The sequence below is a fragment of the Diospyros lotus genome, chromosome 11 (assembly GCF_014633365.1).
Source record: "Diospyros lotus cultivar Yz01 chromosome 11, ASM1463336v1, whole genome shotgun sequence".
NCBI lineage: Eukaryota > Viridiplantae > Streptophyta > Magnoliopsida > Ericales > Ebenaceae > Diospyros > Diospyros lotus.
The window spans coordinates 1723766-1740305 of NC_068348.1; the positions used below are offsets into that span (position 1 = coordinate 1723766).

The following is a 16540-nucleotide window of genomic DNA, read 5'->3' on the forward strand; positions in this document are numbered from 1 at the left end:
GATATCTTTACTAAATCTCTCAAAATCTCTCAAAAGTCCTCATATTAGTTTCATTTGTAACAGAGTTTTTGCATATGATCTATATACTCCAATTTGAGAAAAAGTGTTAGGATAGTGCATATATTGTAGTTTAGCTACTATATTATACTTGTACTATATTAGTTTTGACTGTACTGTGCACTTTTTGGATATAATTAACTCAGTAACATCAATAACATATACACCCATAGAACTTTTCTCTCTAGTTTATCAACTAACATGTCGTCTATTTACTTCTCAAAAACTAGATCAATTAATAGGATTTTCTAACACCTTAACTCAAGAATGATGCAAATAGAATCTCTCACTTTTGGAACCAAAGTCCAAACACATCAAGTATCACCAGCCCCCTCATAATTTGATGCAAAAAACATGCCCAAATCTGATTTAATCCCAATAACCCACTGTTTGTTTGGCTACTGCAACAAAACAAGAATCAATACAAACCATACCCAACAGAAAGGAAAGACAAGAGGGGAATGGGGTTTTCCGGCAATTGAGCTTCATGCAGGACCAGGTTCATTATCGAAGTCTAGTTTTATCATGTACAAAGTACAGACAAATTGATCAGGTACAACCGGCGGGCCCTTAAGGATCAGCTTCACCAGCGACTGAATCGTCGCTAGAAGCATATCCATCTTCGCTCAACTCCTCGTCGCTAGACTCTTCTGGTGCAGCTCCGGCATCTTCTGGTCTCGCATATCTCTCACAGTACTCTGGGAAATGAAAACTGTGAGCAAAAGTTGATGGGCAAGCGAAATGCTGATCTTGTTAGGTTAACTAGGGAGTTGACATTTGTATGTATTCGAGAGAATAAAATGGCAGATGGTGATCCAACAGAAAACTGACGAGGACAAAATAGCAAAGCAGATAATGGTTAGCTATATTGATTACACAAAGCAAGTATCGAAGGTGGGCTTCAAGTCACTGAAGGTCGTCGTTCACAATGACAAGAAAAGTTTAATTTGACTAGGAAAATGCATAGCTTTTAGGAACCAGCCTACCAGTTCAAACTTGCATTATAACATCTTGCACTGCAGGCACTATATCCTCTTCTTCTATTACTTTAGAACTAGCTACTCGCCAGATTTCAACATCAAAGATACCAAATTGAATCTTAAATTGCACACATCCCAGTTAAGTTGAACTGGGATCAACCAGAGATTCCCAAAACTTGCTTATTTATATACAGGACATACTACACGTCACTTTTTTCTGTGACAAAACAGAAACATTACATCTCAAATACCAGGACCTTTTGAGTCAGTTACGGGGAGATGTGTTATCAGCCATATGAAAGAGTGTTAGTATTCATGTACATGTTTTCTCCCACCAGCTTAACTACATTCTTGACACAAAGATAGCAGTTGCATTCAATTGACTTATGTCCATAGCTAGTTTTAGTTTGAACATACCAGTCGTTTATGTAATAAATACTAAATACTTAGGCATTTGTTGCAGGTGGATCAAACTATCCTTGGTTGACTTTCTCTCACTGGGAGGCCATCTCCACCGAAACAAAACACACCGATTTTGCATCCGATCTTGTTTTGTGAGGCTACTTTTCCATCTCAAGATCCTAGAGCCAGCTGTGATTACCTTGTATAAAGAGTGAGTTTTATCATATTTTAGCAGATTTCAAAATGATTTACTGGTATTCAACAAACAAAACGCATCCTAAGAAATGTGTATGACAACCATCCTACCGATGACAAAATCATTTTTATTAGTAATTATTATTCTTTTATGTGTAACATACCCTTTTATTTTTCAATTTTTTATGTATGGCTCTTAGTCGCCCGTGCACAAAGCTTACTATTCTAGAATTTTAATTGGATTTCTTGATACTATAAGCCCCCTCTTCTATCTTCGGCCTTATTATCCAAAAATCACTGATGAAGCAGGCAGGAAGGGGTGAATCTTGTATAAAAGAGCTGAATAACACAAAGAACTCACAGGTTGTTTGGTATCCAGACTAAATAGTGATAGGATAAAGTTAAGGATGTGATAAATTAGTGATAGGACTAAATAATATTGCCTCCCATTTGGTAAAAAGAGATGTATTAGCTTAAGTTATAATTGTTTCATGTTTGGCATGTTAAATTGTGAGTGAGGTATTAATGATGATGTATTGTCAAATGACCAATTTACCCCTTAACTAACACAAATCAATCTCATTTTATTTCATACTTTAACAATTTGGAAATCAGATCTGAAAATATGGAAACAAAATCAGTAAAAATCACCAACACAAATTATTTTGGAAATTCAGAAATCAGATCTAATATTTAGTGTTGAAGAATTCAAATTAGTTTTGCTTGGAAAATGGGAAAGAGAGAAATATTTGGAGAAACCTGATTTTATTTTTAAAATCAGATTACAAGATTGGGATAAGGTGATAAGGTTGTTAAGGAGATAAGGTAAGGTTCCAAGATTAAAGGGATGAGGCAGTTTGCTAAAGATAATTCCAGCAATTTTAAAGTTCAGTTGATATATATTTTGGAAGATTTTTTTGTGTATAAATACCCCCATACTTGAATTCAATAATGAACAAGTAAGGTTACCAAATTGTTCAGCTTATTTCATTCTTGTTCATCAGTTTATATGGTAATAGAGCCAGAAACCTTATTCGTGGCTGCTCTGAATGAAGCTGGGATGAAAAAAAATCCTCTTAAAACAGCCATAGACACGTGATGCTGGGAAAGAAGACACCTAGTACCCACGGGTTTGTGGAGGGCTTGCCACTTGTGACTTCCGAAGCTCATGCTAGCCGCAAGAACACCCAAAATCAGCATAGAACTAATGATAAATCCCAACTGAGGTGTGATTTCTGTGGCAAGCCAAGACACACTAGGGAGACATGTTGGAAGATCCATGGCAAACCACCTAACGGAAAGGGAAGCAAATCGGGTGAGCAGTCTTAACCGTCCTACTACCAATGAAGCCAAATCTAGTCCATTCAGCAAGGAGTAGATGGATCATCTTCTAGAACTGCTAAAGTCCTATTCATCACTTGGTATTCCTAGTGGTTGTTTGGCACACACAGGTAGTAATCCCCTTGCATTCTCAGTTTTTTCCCAGTCTGCTCCTTGGATCATTGATTTAGGAGCTTCTTACCACATGACAAGCGTCTCTCATTTATTCAGTACCTATTCTCCTTGTTTAGGTGCCAAAAAGATTAGGATAGCAGATGGTAGTTACTCATCCATTGCAAGCAAAGGCCAAATTAGAATGTATGAGAATATTACCCATAAATCTGTTCTTCATGTTCCTAAGCTTGCATGCAATCTTCTATCTGTCAGTAAATTGTCTCATGATTCTAAGTGTCGTGCCATTTTCTATCCCTCTCATTGTACCTTTCAGGACTAGAGCTTGGGGAAGATGGTTGGCACTGTTAGAGTAATGAATGGGCTCTATTACTTTGATGAGATTGTTTTCAGTAATAAAACAACTCAGGGCTTTAGTAGTACCCTTTCAATCTAAATTTATTATCAAATAATGTTGTGGTATCGTAAATTAGGACATCCAAGTTTTCCATATCTTAGACACTTGTTTCCTAATCTGTTTAAAGGAATGGATTGTTCAATTTTTCATTGTGAAATTTGCCACTTGTCAAAAATCCATCATGTTGCATTTCCTTTGAAATCTTATTGTGCATCAAACCATTTTATTTGATTCATAGAAATGTTTGGGGGCCTTCTAGAGTCAACACATTTTCTTGAAAAAAAATAGATTGTGACCTTTATAGATGATCATACACGTTTGTGTTGGGTATATTTGTTAAGTAAAAAATCTAAAGTTGAACAAATTTTCAAAGATTTTTACAACATGATTGAAAACTAATTTCAAACAAAAATTGACATTCTTCGCACTAATAATGGAATTGAATATTTAATGAGTGTTTGGGAAATGTTCTGAAAAAAAAAAGATATCATTCATCAATCCACATGCCAAGAAACACCTCAATAAAATGGAATTGTTGAACAAAAAATAGACACCTACTTGAAGTAACATGTGCTCTTATGTTTTCCATGCATATTCATAAATATCTATGGGATGATGTTGTTTTAACATCTTATTTGATAAATAAAATGCCAACACAGGTTTTGAAGTTTGGGATATCTTTAAATTGTTTTAAAATTTTTTTTCCCACATTTTGTTTGAACTTGGATCTTTCATTAAAAAATTTTGATTGCACGTGTTATGTTTATATACTATTATGACCCTAGGGATTATCTTGTAATTACTTACCTCTTATAAACTGTTGGGGAGGTTAGAAGGTAGAAAGGACTATTGTAACAGCTAGAGGAAATAGTTGTATGGCTAGAGGTCCTATTAATAAGAGACCTCCAGCACTCAAGAGGGATTACCAATTGATTGAATGAATAACTTCCTCCCTCTTGATCTCTTTGTTCTTTCTATTCTCCCTCTTTTTCTCATTTTACAATCGGAATTACTAAATTGCCAGCCCTAATTCAAGGGCTTGACAATTGTGGTATCAGAGTCGGATGATCCGGCTGTGGGAAGAGTTATGGAAGTCACACCACAATGGAAAAGCGTAGGACGAAGCAGGGTGCAATGGTCAAGGGAACACGATTGAAGCAGCTGGAGATCAGGTTAGAATCAATGGAGTTTGGGGCGACCCATACCCAAGAAAAACTACACCAAACGCGAGAGGAATTGGCTGAGTGGAGAGAAACCATGCAAGCGGCCATGGAGAAGCAACAAGAAGTGATGAACTAGTGCCAAGAAACGGTAAAATTGTAGGGACGAAGGATTGACAGTGTGCTAAGCAACTGTCTTCCCTACCCCAATTCCGTTTGCAGAATATCCCCCAAGACAGACCTCTGACCCAATCTTGCCATACCAAGGCAATTGTTCGGGCACACAAGGGATTCTTGACGAAGTAGATGAGGGTGCGGTTCAAGAAGTTACTGGAAGGAATCAGCAACAATGGACTTAGAACCATGTTCCGATGCCAAGATTGGAGATTCTGATGTTTGAAGGAAAGAAACCACGGTGGTGGGTAAGAAGGTGTGGAAGATTTTTTCAATTCTACCGAATCCCTGAAGATCAAAAGATAAATTTGGCATCAACCTATTTGAATGAAGAGGCGGATTCTTGGTATCAAGGACGGGTACAAGATGAAGGAATGCATGGAAGCTGTGTAGAATTTGTTGAGGGGTTATGTGATTGTTTCGGGGAGAAAAACATGACCAATGTAGTCGAAGAATTCAACAAGTTAAAACAAGAAGCGACTGTGGTTGAGTACTAAGCTCGATTTGAGGAGTTGAGATCTATGGTGAGCATAGTGCAATCAAGACTCACCGAGCAATATTTGGTATCGGTCTTTATTAGCGGATTGAGGGAAGAATTGTGACCAATGGTGAAGATGATGACCCCTACACCCATGAAACAAGTTGTGGAAAAGGCTAGACTTCAAGAATTGGCCTTAAAGGCCATCTTCAAGAAACACAAGATTCCCTATAAACCAAGTATCTTAGCAGAACAGTATGGAGGGGGAAACACAAGACCCTTGCTCACGTGGCATAATCAACCAGCTTCCAAGGCGCTAGTGAGTAACAATGGAAGTAAGGGGAATTTGATAGAGTAGCGAAGACAATTGGGGCTGTGCTTCAAATGCAAAGAAAAATATGGTCCTGATCACCAGTGCACAAGGCAGTTGATGAATATGGAGGGAGTTGTTGGAGAAAAGATGGAAAAATAAGAAGAAGAAGAAGAAGTGGCCGATGAAGAAGGGCTTGGGCAAGAAGAAGAAGAAATGCAAAGAGAGGAAGGAGGGGAGATTTCCTTCCATGCACTAAAAGGAAGCCCTATGGGACAGATTATAAAAGTGAAAGGTTAGGTGGGGAAACGAAGATTAATGGTGCTTATTGACAGTGGAAGCACCCACAACTTCCTTAGTGAAGCCATGGCTACAAGCCTTAAGTGTCTCATGACAGCCACAACCCCCTTGTCGGTAACTGTAGGCAACATAAGTAAAATGTACAACCACTATAAATGTATAGGATTTACATGGATCATATAGGGTCAAGAATTTGCAGTCAATTTGTGAATTTTAGAATTGAGTGGATGTTATATAGTACTTAGCATAGACTGGATGAGGACTGTGAGTCCTCTGACTTTTGACTTCAACAAGTTAGAAGTCATTGTGGTAATTGAAGGAAATAAATTGACTTTGTTGGGCAGCCTGGAGCAAGGAGAGTGTAAGCTAATTGGAGGGAAAAGACTGTAGAAGATGATGTTGAAGAAGGGAGGGCAGATAGCCCAACTCTATTCTATACAGGCTATGTAAATGGAAAGTGACAGTCAATCGAAGGTAGAACTTCAGCCTACCAATGCTAGCATTGATTCCCAACTTGCAAATAAGGTATGTTTTTCAGATGACTTACATTCACTTTTGGTAGAATTTAAGGATCTATTTGCGGAACCTAATTCTTTACCACCCCAAAGACCCTTGGACCAGTTAATTTACCTTAAACCAAACTTAAAACCTGTCAATGTTAGAGCTTATTGATACCCTCTTGCTTAGAAAACAGAGATTGAGAAACAAGTTAAAACAATGCTAGACTCAACCATCATTCAGCCCAGCCAAAACCTCAAGTTCTAGTCAAAGATGGAACTTGGAGGTTTTGCATAGACTACCGACAGCTTAATTCCAACACTATTAAAAATAAGTTTCCTATACCCTTGATTGATGACCTATTGGATGAGTTATATGGTGCAAAAATCTTCTCTAAATTGGACCTTAGGTCTGGTTACCATCAAATTCGGATAGCACCATCTGACATTCATAAAACAACATTTAGAACCCACCAAGGGCTATACAAATTCATTGTTATGCCCTTTGGTTTGACTAAAGCCTCTGCCACCTTCCAAGGTTTGATGAACCAAATTTTCCTACCATATTTGAGGAAATTCATCCTTGTTTTCTTTGATGACATCCTCGTTTATAGTCCCCCTATTGAATACCACCTCACACACCTCTGCACTACATTTGAGATCCTTAAGTCTCACCAATTGTATGTTAAGCTCTCAGAATGTACCTTTGCTGCGAAGGAGGTTGAGTATTTAGGACATATTATTTGTGGAGAAGGGGTATGAACTGATCCAAAGAAAGTGGAAGCAATGTTGAGGTGGCCTAGACCTAAAAATGTGAAGGAGTTGAGGAGTTTCTTGGGATTGATTGGTTATTACCAGAAATTTGTGCAACACTATGGCATTATCAGTAAACCTCTCACTGAGTTACTAAAGAAGGAAGGCTTTCAGTGGAATCACAAGGTGGAAGCAGCATTCTTAGCCCTTAAGAAATCCATGTCTATGGCCCCAGTATTAGCTCTTCCAAATTTTTCTAAACCCTTTATAATTGAGACAAATGCGTGTGAAACTAGTGTGGGAGCTGTGTTGGTATAGGAAGTGGGAGCTGTGTTGGTATAGGAAGGGCAACCATTAGCTTTTATAAGCCAAGCACACTTGGGGTTAAGTGTTTATGACAAGGAACTGTTGGCAGTGCTCAAGGTAATTGATAAGTGGCGTCATTATTTGGAAAGCCAATCATTTGTGATCCGCACAGACCATGAGAGCCTGTAATTTCTAGCCTAATAAAGGCTGCATACCCAATTACAGAGGAAAGGTGTTTCTAAACTCATGGGGTTGGATTATACTATTCAGTATCGACGAGGTAAGGAAAACATAGTGGTTGACGCATTATCAAGACGAAACAAAAATGCAGCCTGCCAAGCTATTACAGCTGTAGTGCCGGAGTGGATGACGGAGTTAGAAGCTAGCTATGGGCAGTCGAAGTGGCTTCAGGGTATTATGGCATAGTTGGCAATGCAACCTACTGCAATGGCAGATTATACATTGTCCAATGGGCTGATTAGGTACAAGGGCAAATTGGTAGTAGGAGATGACAATGCCTTAAAAGGATAAAATATTGCGGGCCCTTCATTGTTCTCCTTTGGGTGGTCACTCAAGGATATGAGCTACTTATCAAAAGGTCAAGCAATTATTCTTTTGGCCTAAGCAAAAGACAAATGTGGTGAAATTTGTGATGTCATGTGTAGTATGCCAGCGATGTAAGCATGAACTTGTGGCTTACCTTGGATCGTTGCAGCCTCTGGCAGTGCCCCAACAAGCATGGGAGGGGCTTTCCATGGACTTTGTGAATGGTCTACCACGGTCGAAAGGCAAAGATGTAATTATGGTGGTGGTAGATCGTTTGACAAAATTTGGGCATTTCATTAGTCTCTCTCATCCATTTACTGCACAAGAGGTGGCACAAACATTCTTAGATAGGGTGGCCAGCATACATGGTGTTCCTAAAACTATTGTCTCGGATAGAGACAAGGTATTCACAAGTTCGTTTTGGCAAGAATTGTTCTGGAAGTTGGGAGTAGACCTATGTCTGTCCATTGCCTATCACCTTCAAACGAATGGCCAAACGGAAATGGTCAACCAGTGTCTAGAGGCATACTTGAGGTGTACGTGCTTCACTAACCCTAAGAGCTGGAATAGGTGATTGCCATTAGCATAGTGGCGATACAATACCAGCTGCCACAATTCTATTCGAAAGAGTCCTTTCGAAGCCATGTTTGGGTATAAGCCCACTTTGTTGCCCGTCATTTTAGAGTATTCCGCTATTATGGTTGAGGTGGAGCATTATTTCCAGCAGAGGCAATAGTTGTTAACAGTATTAAAAAGGGAATTGGCTACTGCCCGAAATCGGATGAAGCAGAAGGCAGAAAGAAGGAGGAGTGACATGATCTTTGAGACAGGTGATATGGTTTATCTCAAGGTTAGGAGGTTCTTGTAACAATCCTTTACTTCATTACCCCCTTCTAAGTTGAGTCCAAAGTATTTTGGACCTTACCCTATTGTGGCCAAGGTAGGGCCAGTAACATATCGGTTGCAACTACCAGAAGGGGTGACCAGCCATCTAGTGTTCCATGTTTCACTGTTGAAGAAAGCTACACAACCAGCTGATCCTACTCGAACAGACTTACCACCAAATGCGGAAGAGGCAGAAGAGGTAATTGAACCCCGTGTGTAGAAAAGAGTGTTGTACCAAGGAAAGTTACCTATAACTTAAGTATTGGTCCAGTGGTCTCATCTTTATCCGGACTACACTACTTGGGAATACCTCACAAATCTTTTGAAGCAATTTCCACGAGCTATGGGAATTCTCTAAATTCTTGAAGACAAGAATTATTTCAAGGGGTGGGGATTGTTACGACCCTGGGGATTATCTTGTAATTACTTACCTCTTATAGATTGTTGGGGAGGTTAGGAGGTTAGAAAGCGGAAATGATTGTTGTAAAAGCTAGATTAGGCTGTTAGGCGGTTAGAAGAAATACTTGTATGGCTAAAGGTCCTATTAATAAGACCTACGACACTTAGGAGGGATTACCGATTGATTGAATGGATAACTTCCTCCTTCTTGATCTCTCTGTTCTTTCTATTCTCCCTCTTATTCTCTCTCTCTCTCTTTCTCGTTCTACAATTAGAATTACTAAATTGCCAGCCCTAATTCAAGGGCTTGACATATACCTAGCAATTTTTGGCCAAATTAGAAAAATTAGATTCAAAAATTGAAAAATGTGTTTTCATTGACTATGCACCTAATAAAAAAGGGTATAAGTGTTTCAATCCTATCACTAAATTTGCAAGTATGGATGTATCTTTCTTTGACAATTAACATTTTTTTCCTCAAAACTTATCTTCAAGGGGAGAATAAGGGAGAAGAGTAAGATAATTTTTGGAAAACTTTACCCTTGCCAAATGTGGTATCTACACCAACTAAGTTTGAGTCATCAATCCATTCTAATAAACAGACTCAGGAAAAAATTGTTGAAAATGTGGAAAATGAGGAAAACTCTAATTCACAATTGCCAAGTATTATTATGTTAGAGACAAGGGTAGAAGTACTACAAAAGGATCATGGCAATCCTAATTTTGAGCTTTAGGTTTATACCAAAAGGAGGGCTCACAAAGATTCTACAGCTCCTATAGATCCTTTAGCACAAGATCAATCAAATCTGCAAGTAATGGTCCTTCTGCAACCACTCAAAGTAATTTCTCTCCTATTTCTATTTCATCTTCTTCAACTGAATTGTTTAGTACTAAGCCTTCCAACCTAAACCTTCCAATTGCAACTAGAAAAGGAGTCCGTACTTGCATAAAACATCCCATTGCTAAATCTATCATATGAAAAATTATCCAATAATCATTGGGCATTTATCTCTTGGATCTCAAACATGTTTGTTCCAAGAACTATTCAGGAAGCACTAGGTGACCCAAATTGGAAGTTAGCAGTTATGGAAGAGATGAATGCTCTCAGGAAAAATGATACATGGAGTGTGGTTGATCTACCGACAAATAAAAAAATGGTTGGCTACAAATGGGTGTTCATAATAATGTGTAAAGCTGATGGTAGTGTAGAGAGATACAAGGCAAGGCTTGTGGCAAACTAGTTTACACAAACATATGGTCTAGACTACCAAGAAACCTTTGCTCTTATGGCCAAGATAAACTCTATCTAAGTTCTTCTCTCTTTTGGCAGTGAACTCCAACTAGCCATTAATCAACTTGACGTAAAAAATGTATTCTTAAATGGAGATTTGAAGGAAGAAGTTTACATGAACTTACCACCTGGATTTGAAGGACAACTTGATATTGGCAAGGTTTGCGAGTTGAAGAAATCCCTGTATGGCCTTAAACAATCTCCAAGAGCGTGGTTTGAGAGGTTTGGGAAAGCTATTAAAAGACATGGAGTCTGCCAAAGCCTAGCCAACTACACTATGTTCTATAAACATTCCAGAGAAGGTAAAGTTGCTATTCTAATCGTGTATGTAGATCATATAATCATAAATAAAGATGATCATGTTGAGATCCAAAACTTGAAAGAGAAACTTGAGGCTGAAATTGAAATTAAGGACTTAGGTGCGTTAAAATACTTACTTGGAATGGAGTTTGCAAGATCCAAGGAAGGAATTTCTATCTGTCAATCAACGCAAAGATGTCCTTGATTTACTAAAAGAAATAGGGATGAGCCTAATTTGGAACTAGAACCGGTTACAACTAAAGAGATAATGGACTGGGAAAAGTATTAAAGATTAGTAGGGAGACTAATCTATCTAGCTCACACACAGCCAGATATTGTCTTTGTAGTTAGTGTTGTAAGCTAATTTATGCATTCTCCTAAGTCAGTATACTTTGAAGCTATGTTTAGAATTTGAGATACCTAAAAGGTACTCCTAGAAAGGGGCTACTTTTCAAAAAGAGGGGACACCTATAGATAGAAGCCTACACTGATGCAAATTGGGGAGGAGGTATAAATTTGTCCCCCAATCTGAGGATTATTTAGTCCCATATACGGAAGCATTCCAAATGTGGTATTGTGGTATTGCCATCAACCTTGGTAGTTCCACTTATTAATACTGAGTTCATCCAATATTGTCAAGAAATAGAAGATCACCGACATAAACATTCCAATTACTGGAGAACTGAAAAAGGCACAAAGAAACCAAACACAAGGGCCTATGCCTAACTAGCCATTGACCAACCAGTCTTGTCGCCTAAAACAAACAAAATAAGCTGGAAAGCACTCTAAATAAATCCAATGGTCCCCCACCACACACGTCCATGTGTTTGTAAGCTTTTTCATAAATAATGTAATACACAAGGGCCATATGTTGACACTCAACTTAAGCCTAAATCATCTCCCTCCATTTTTCTCATGCTTGATCATATTGGCAATATACTCAGAAACACACAACTGATTTACACTTTCTTCTCCCTGAAGCTCTAGAAATTCTCAGTAGTTCATGTAATTAATGATTGTTCTATTGTTAAACTCATAATCAACCAAAATTTTCAATGCTATTATTTGCCCTAGAACCCCCATCTTACAATAGCATATTACGAATTGTTAGTTGTAGGTAAAGTAACAAAAGCGACTCATCTAAGAAAACATATACAGCATGATGACAAGGACATGCCATCATAACATTATTAATAAATGCAGAAATGACATGAGTCACATGACAGAAGCATGTGTTTTGATATATATTTTTCATAATGTCACAAATATCAGTTCTTGATTCAAAGATAAAAAAAGAAAAGAAAAATAAGATAACCTAACCAAAAAAACAAAAGATAACAAATCAATGTGTTCCATGACTTTATGGTCAACATACTAGTGACAAAGTAATTACTTTCTTTGATAATAGAAGACACTAAAACAGTCATAAATCAATTTTCACATTCACTCTGTTAAAATGAAAAAGTATGAATAAAAGTCCAACTATCCTTTCTAGAAGTTGAATTCAGAAGCAAATTACATGGTTATCTTTTCTAGAATTCTTAAAATTGAAGTACTAGAGAAGCAATAAAAGGTAGAATTCCAAAAATTGTTATTTTATCTTTATATCCAATCCAACATTTTTTTTCTTCTTTTCTTCCTTTCTCAAACTTGTAATGAATCTTATGGGTGCCTAAGTGACAAAACATGTGCCACCACTAAACGTCCAAATTTAGAAAGAAAAAGATTAAAAAATGACAGACTTGAAATTGGTTTTGCACCAGTCAGGAGATGTCACAAGAGTGACATCTGTATTTTGTATAAAATGCCATTACATTTTATTTACAGAAAATAAAATGGGACTCTTTTTCCACAAACTATGCATTGCATTAATTTTGACTCTTGCTGAAAAGTTACTCTTTCACACTCCGAAACACTTATCAAAGTGAGCCCATAGATCTATTAAGGAAGTAGTACTTCTATTCTATTACTGCAAATAATGGAGGCATCACTTGCATTCTAATTCTGTCATTAATTTATGACTTTAATGACAGAACACAGATGATTCTGTTCCAGTGTTCCTTATTATTGGTAAAAACTGTTGATTCATACACTATTAGATAGAGTTCAAAACCAAGTGGGCCAACAGTCTGCTAGATGGTTTATGATGAAAGGACATTACAACCATAAATGAATAGAGAATTCTACATTGCACATTGAGTAATGTAGGCAGAATTGGAGCATGATTTAGAATGTAAAGGACCTCCAATCAACTTGCATCTCACTTGACCAAATTGAGATAAGATAGAGACCTTGAAAAGGCTATTTTTCTTGGAAACTATATTTCAATAGTTCGAATGTTCTGTTAACACTTAATTTTGGTTAAAGACTACTTATGTTAGACAAAAAAACCACATGCTATAGTTTTAGAAGTGATCACATAAGCACAACCAACCACAATCAGTTAATATAGTTTTGAAAGTATATGTGGGCTTATGTCCAAACTTTTTCACCGTTACTGAAATACAACACTTACCACAAGAAATCACTCTAAGAGAGGAAATAAACCCAGTGGAATGTTGTGATGGTGGATTGTGTCAGCCATTAGTGGAAGTATGTGCCAGGGAAGACAGAAGTCATGAGAAGACACTACCTTTCACTCTTTGTTCATATGCAGTCCGGTCACGCATCATTAGTGCTGCAGCCTCTCCATTAAGCGGATCAGTTGGGTTGGGATACAGAAGAAGCTGTGGAAGAAAGACTTCAAATACATTCACCAGATCTGGGGGAGAAAAAATCAAGCAAATTCAATACATAGTTAACTATTGGATACAGCAACAAGAATTAGAAAGAAAGAATTTACAGGTGAAGCACACATACCATCAATTCTTATTTGCAGCTCTACAAAAACCAAATAACTAATGATATGGAATTAGAATGGAAAGAGACTTGTCTTACCGAACATGGGACTCCAGGTCTGGTTAATCACATCTAAACAAACTGAGCCTGACCTGAAACCCAAGAACCGAAAACAGGTCAATACAAGCAGAAGGTTATGAATGATAAGGAATATGCAAGATGTTTGCAAAGAAGCTAGACATCTAATGTATAATTACAATAACTCACATCTCATCAACATTGGGATGATAAATCTTGTTGACAAAGCCAATAGAAGGAGATTTATAAGGATAAGCATCAGGTAGCTCGACCCTTATTTTCCACAGACCCCCTTGATAAGGACCTGTAATAAACCAGCAAATGAAGGAAACAGAAAAACAGGGGAAGAAGTTGAGACCACTCATAACCATGTATCTCATTTGTTCATCTTCATTCAGAAATATATAGATGAATAACATCCTTGCAATTCTTTTAAATAAAAATAAACAAAATCAGGGAAGGGCTAAAAGTGATTCTCACGGTAGATTGCGTTCAAATAACTCATGAAAAGTGATGGAAAGAAAATCAAACAGAAATCCATCCCTAAAATGCTCAGAATACCATAAAAGACCTCAAAGTTAACATACTCAGCTCCTGACCTCAATTCACTGTCAAAATGATCCAACCAAATGCCAAAGTAAAAGCCTGGCAACTCAGATTATCTTCACCCCAAATTATGAAGGCATATCTAAAACCACAGATGACACACATAACCCTCAAATACAGACTATGATTGCAAGACACCAAAAACCCAGAAGGGATTCAGCACGAGCACTTCAAAAATATCCAGATGCACATAGATCAATTATACAAAACAAACAACCGGAGGTGCGCAATAGAGATATACTGTCGTTGGGTCCATGAAACTCCACAAAGAACTCTTGCATGCCATCATTGATCGTCTCCACCTTGTAGTCACTCATCATCCTATTTTCAGCAATCAAAACCCAACAATTAGAACTCGAATCAAAACTAACACTTTAGGTGAAAAACCCACTACCGCATAAAAAACTTGGGGATTTACAGTTTCATCATATCCATCTCTCTGCGTTTGCTTGGGGAAGACATGATTGTTAACTTTCCTTTTAATTTTCCTTCGCAGATTAACAGATATATCTATATCTATATCTATATGTTAATGTGTATGTATAGAGCGAGAGATTTGTGCTCTGCTGAAGAGCTGAAGCGAAGAGAGGCGGTTCAGACAGCACGCGGTGAAATGGGGGCTAAATAGCCTTCACAGAGTGCGATTCGGCCAAGGCAACTCCTGTTAGTGGCAAGGCAGGGCCCCCAAACGACGTCGTGTAATCAGTACCATTGAATTTCTCTTGAAATATGGATTCAAATATTTTATATATGTCGTGGTGAAACTCAGTCCCAGTATTCTTGCGGAAATTTTGATACATCGATTATGGTTCGAAGCGGGTTATCCTCGTCATACTTTATTCTTCATATTTTATTCGTGTCGTTCAACGAGTAGAGTCAATTTCATTTTCTATTCGTCAATAACTCATGATCGATGTCATGTAAAAGAATGTGTCACCTCTTATAATATATATATATATAAATTAAATTAAATTAGTCGAGAGAGAATTTTGATAATAATAACAAAATTTATGAGTTTCGAGTCGCGAAAATAATTTTTTTACAAAATTAATTATTAAAGAATAAAAGTTCAAATCGTATTTGGAGTCTTAATTCTAAATTAAAAGGTTAAAGTGATGAAAATGGTGAGTTGTAGGAGAATATGACAAAAGGGATTGGGTGAATTGAAGACTGGGTGGCGGCGCATGCATCTCTCATCCATTGCTTGTCTTGAGGCGTGAAAAAGTTTCTTTAGCCTCAATTATAGAGGTTAAGTCCAACACCATCTTTTACATCAAAATGGTATTTAGATGTAAATTTTTGATATTTTATGTTATATTTAATATTAATAATTAAAAAAATATGTGTAATTAGTCATTGATCGGTGATTATTTACTAAATCATTAATGTTAAAATTTTACTTTCTCTAAAATTTATGATTTGAGCAAATAAAAAAATAGTTACTATACGATTTTATCAAACTAGACAATGCATATGAATCGATTGAGTGATACGATTATCACAATTAAAGTTACTAAAGAAAAAAAATACTTTAAATATTACCATGCATATTTCAATGTAAAAAAATGATTTTAATGAAGAAAATAATTTTTAAGCAAAAACATTCCACATTAAAATATTTTAATAAATTTTGTATATAGTGATTGGGTAAAGTGTCAAATAAGTTACTATATTTTTAAATTTTGAACTATATTATTTATTATAATAAGTGTTATTAATAATATTTCAATTCTATTAATGACGTCAATTCTATCCTTAATCAAACTCTAATTAAAAACTTAGACTAAAAATCAGATTTTACATGTGTTGGATAGGAGAGTATTCATGATCTAGAGTTCTTGTATTGTGAAGCGTTTACAATTGTTTGGAGTTTTTTGAATTTGAATTTAGGGTTCGAGTTGAGTGTTTGTGACTATTCTTTAAATAAGGTTTTGGTTGAGGTGAATTTCCTTGCAATTGAGATTAATGAAATTAAAATGCAATTGAAATTTAGTTCTTTAAATAACAAAATTAATATCTCATCATATACAATATTAATAACTATGTTTTAAAGTAGTATACTTTAAAACATAGTTATTAATATTGTATATGATGAGATATTAATTTTTTTTATTGATAGATATATCACTATAGTGA

The 16540-nt window shown here is 36.7% G+C and overlaps 1 protein-coding gene across 3 annotated transcripts; it reads right to left on the reverse strand.

Annotated features, from left to right (window-relative positions):
* Positions 1-325: 325 nt before the first annotated feature.
* On the reverse strand, positions 326-15029 carry LOC127813217 (ubiquitin-conjugating enzyme E2 4). 3 transcript variants are annotated; one of them, XM_052354079.1, is made up of 6 exons: positions 14823-15018; positions 14646-14725; positions 13988-14102; positions 13820-13872; positions 13515-13643; positions 326-755 (listed from the first exon to the last, which is right to left on the reverse strand). In XM_052354079.1, exons 1-6 carry the CDS (start codon positions 14864-14866, stop codon positions 628-630), a joined length of 549 nt encoding a protein of 182 aa, XP_052210039.1. In that variant the 5' UTR covers positions 14867-15018; the 3' UTR covers positions 326-627. The 3 variants fall into 3 exon arrangements, with proteins under 3 accessions (XP_052210039.1, XP_052210038.1, XP_052210040.1); XM_052354078.1 differs by having other exon boundaries at positions 672-1628; positions 14823-15029; XM_052354080.1 differs by lacking the exon at positions 326-755 and adding an exon at positions 1486-1638 and having other exon boundaries at positions 14823-15024.
* Positions 15030-16540: the final 1511 nt, after the last annotated feature.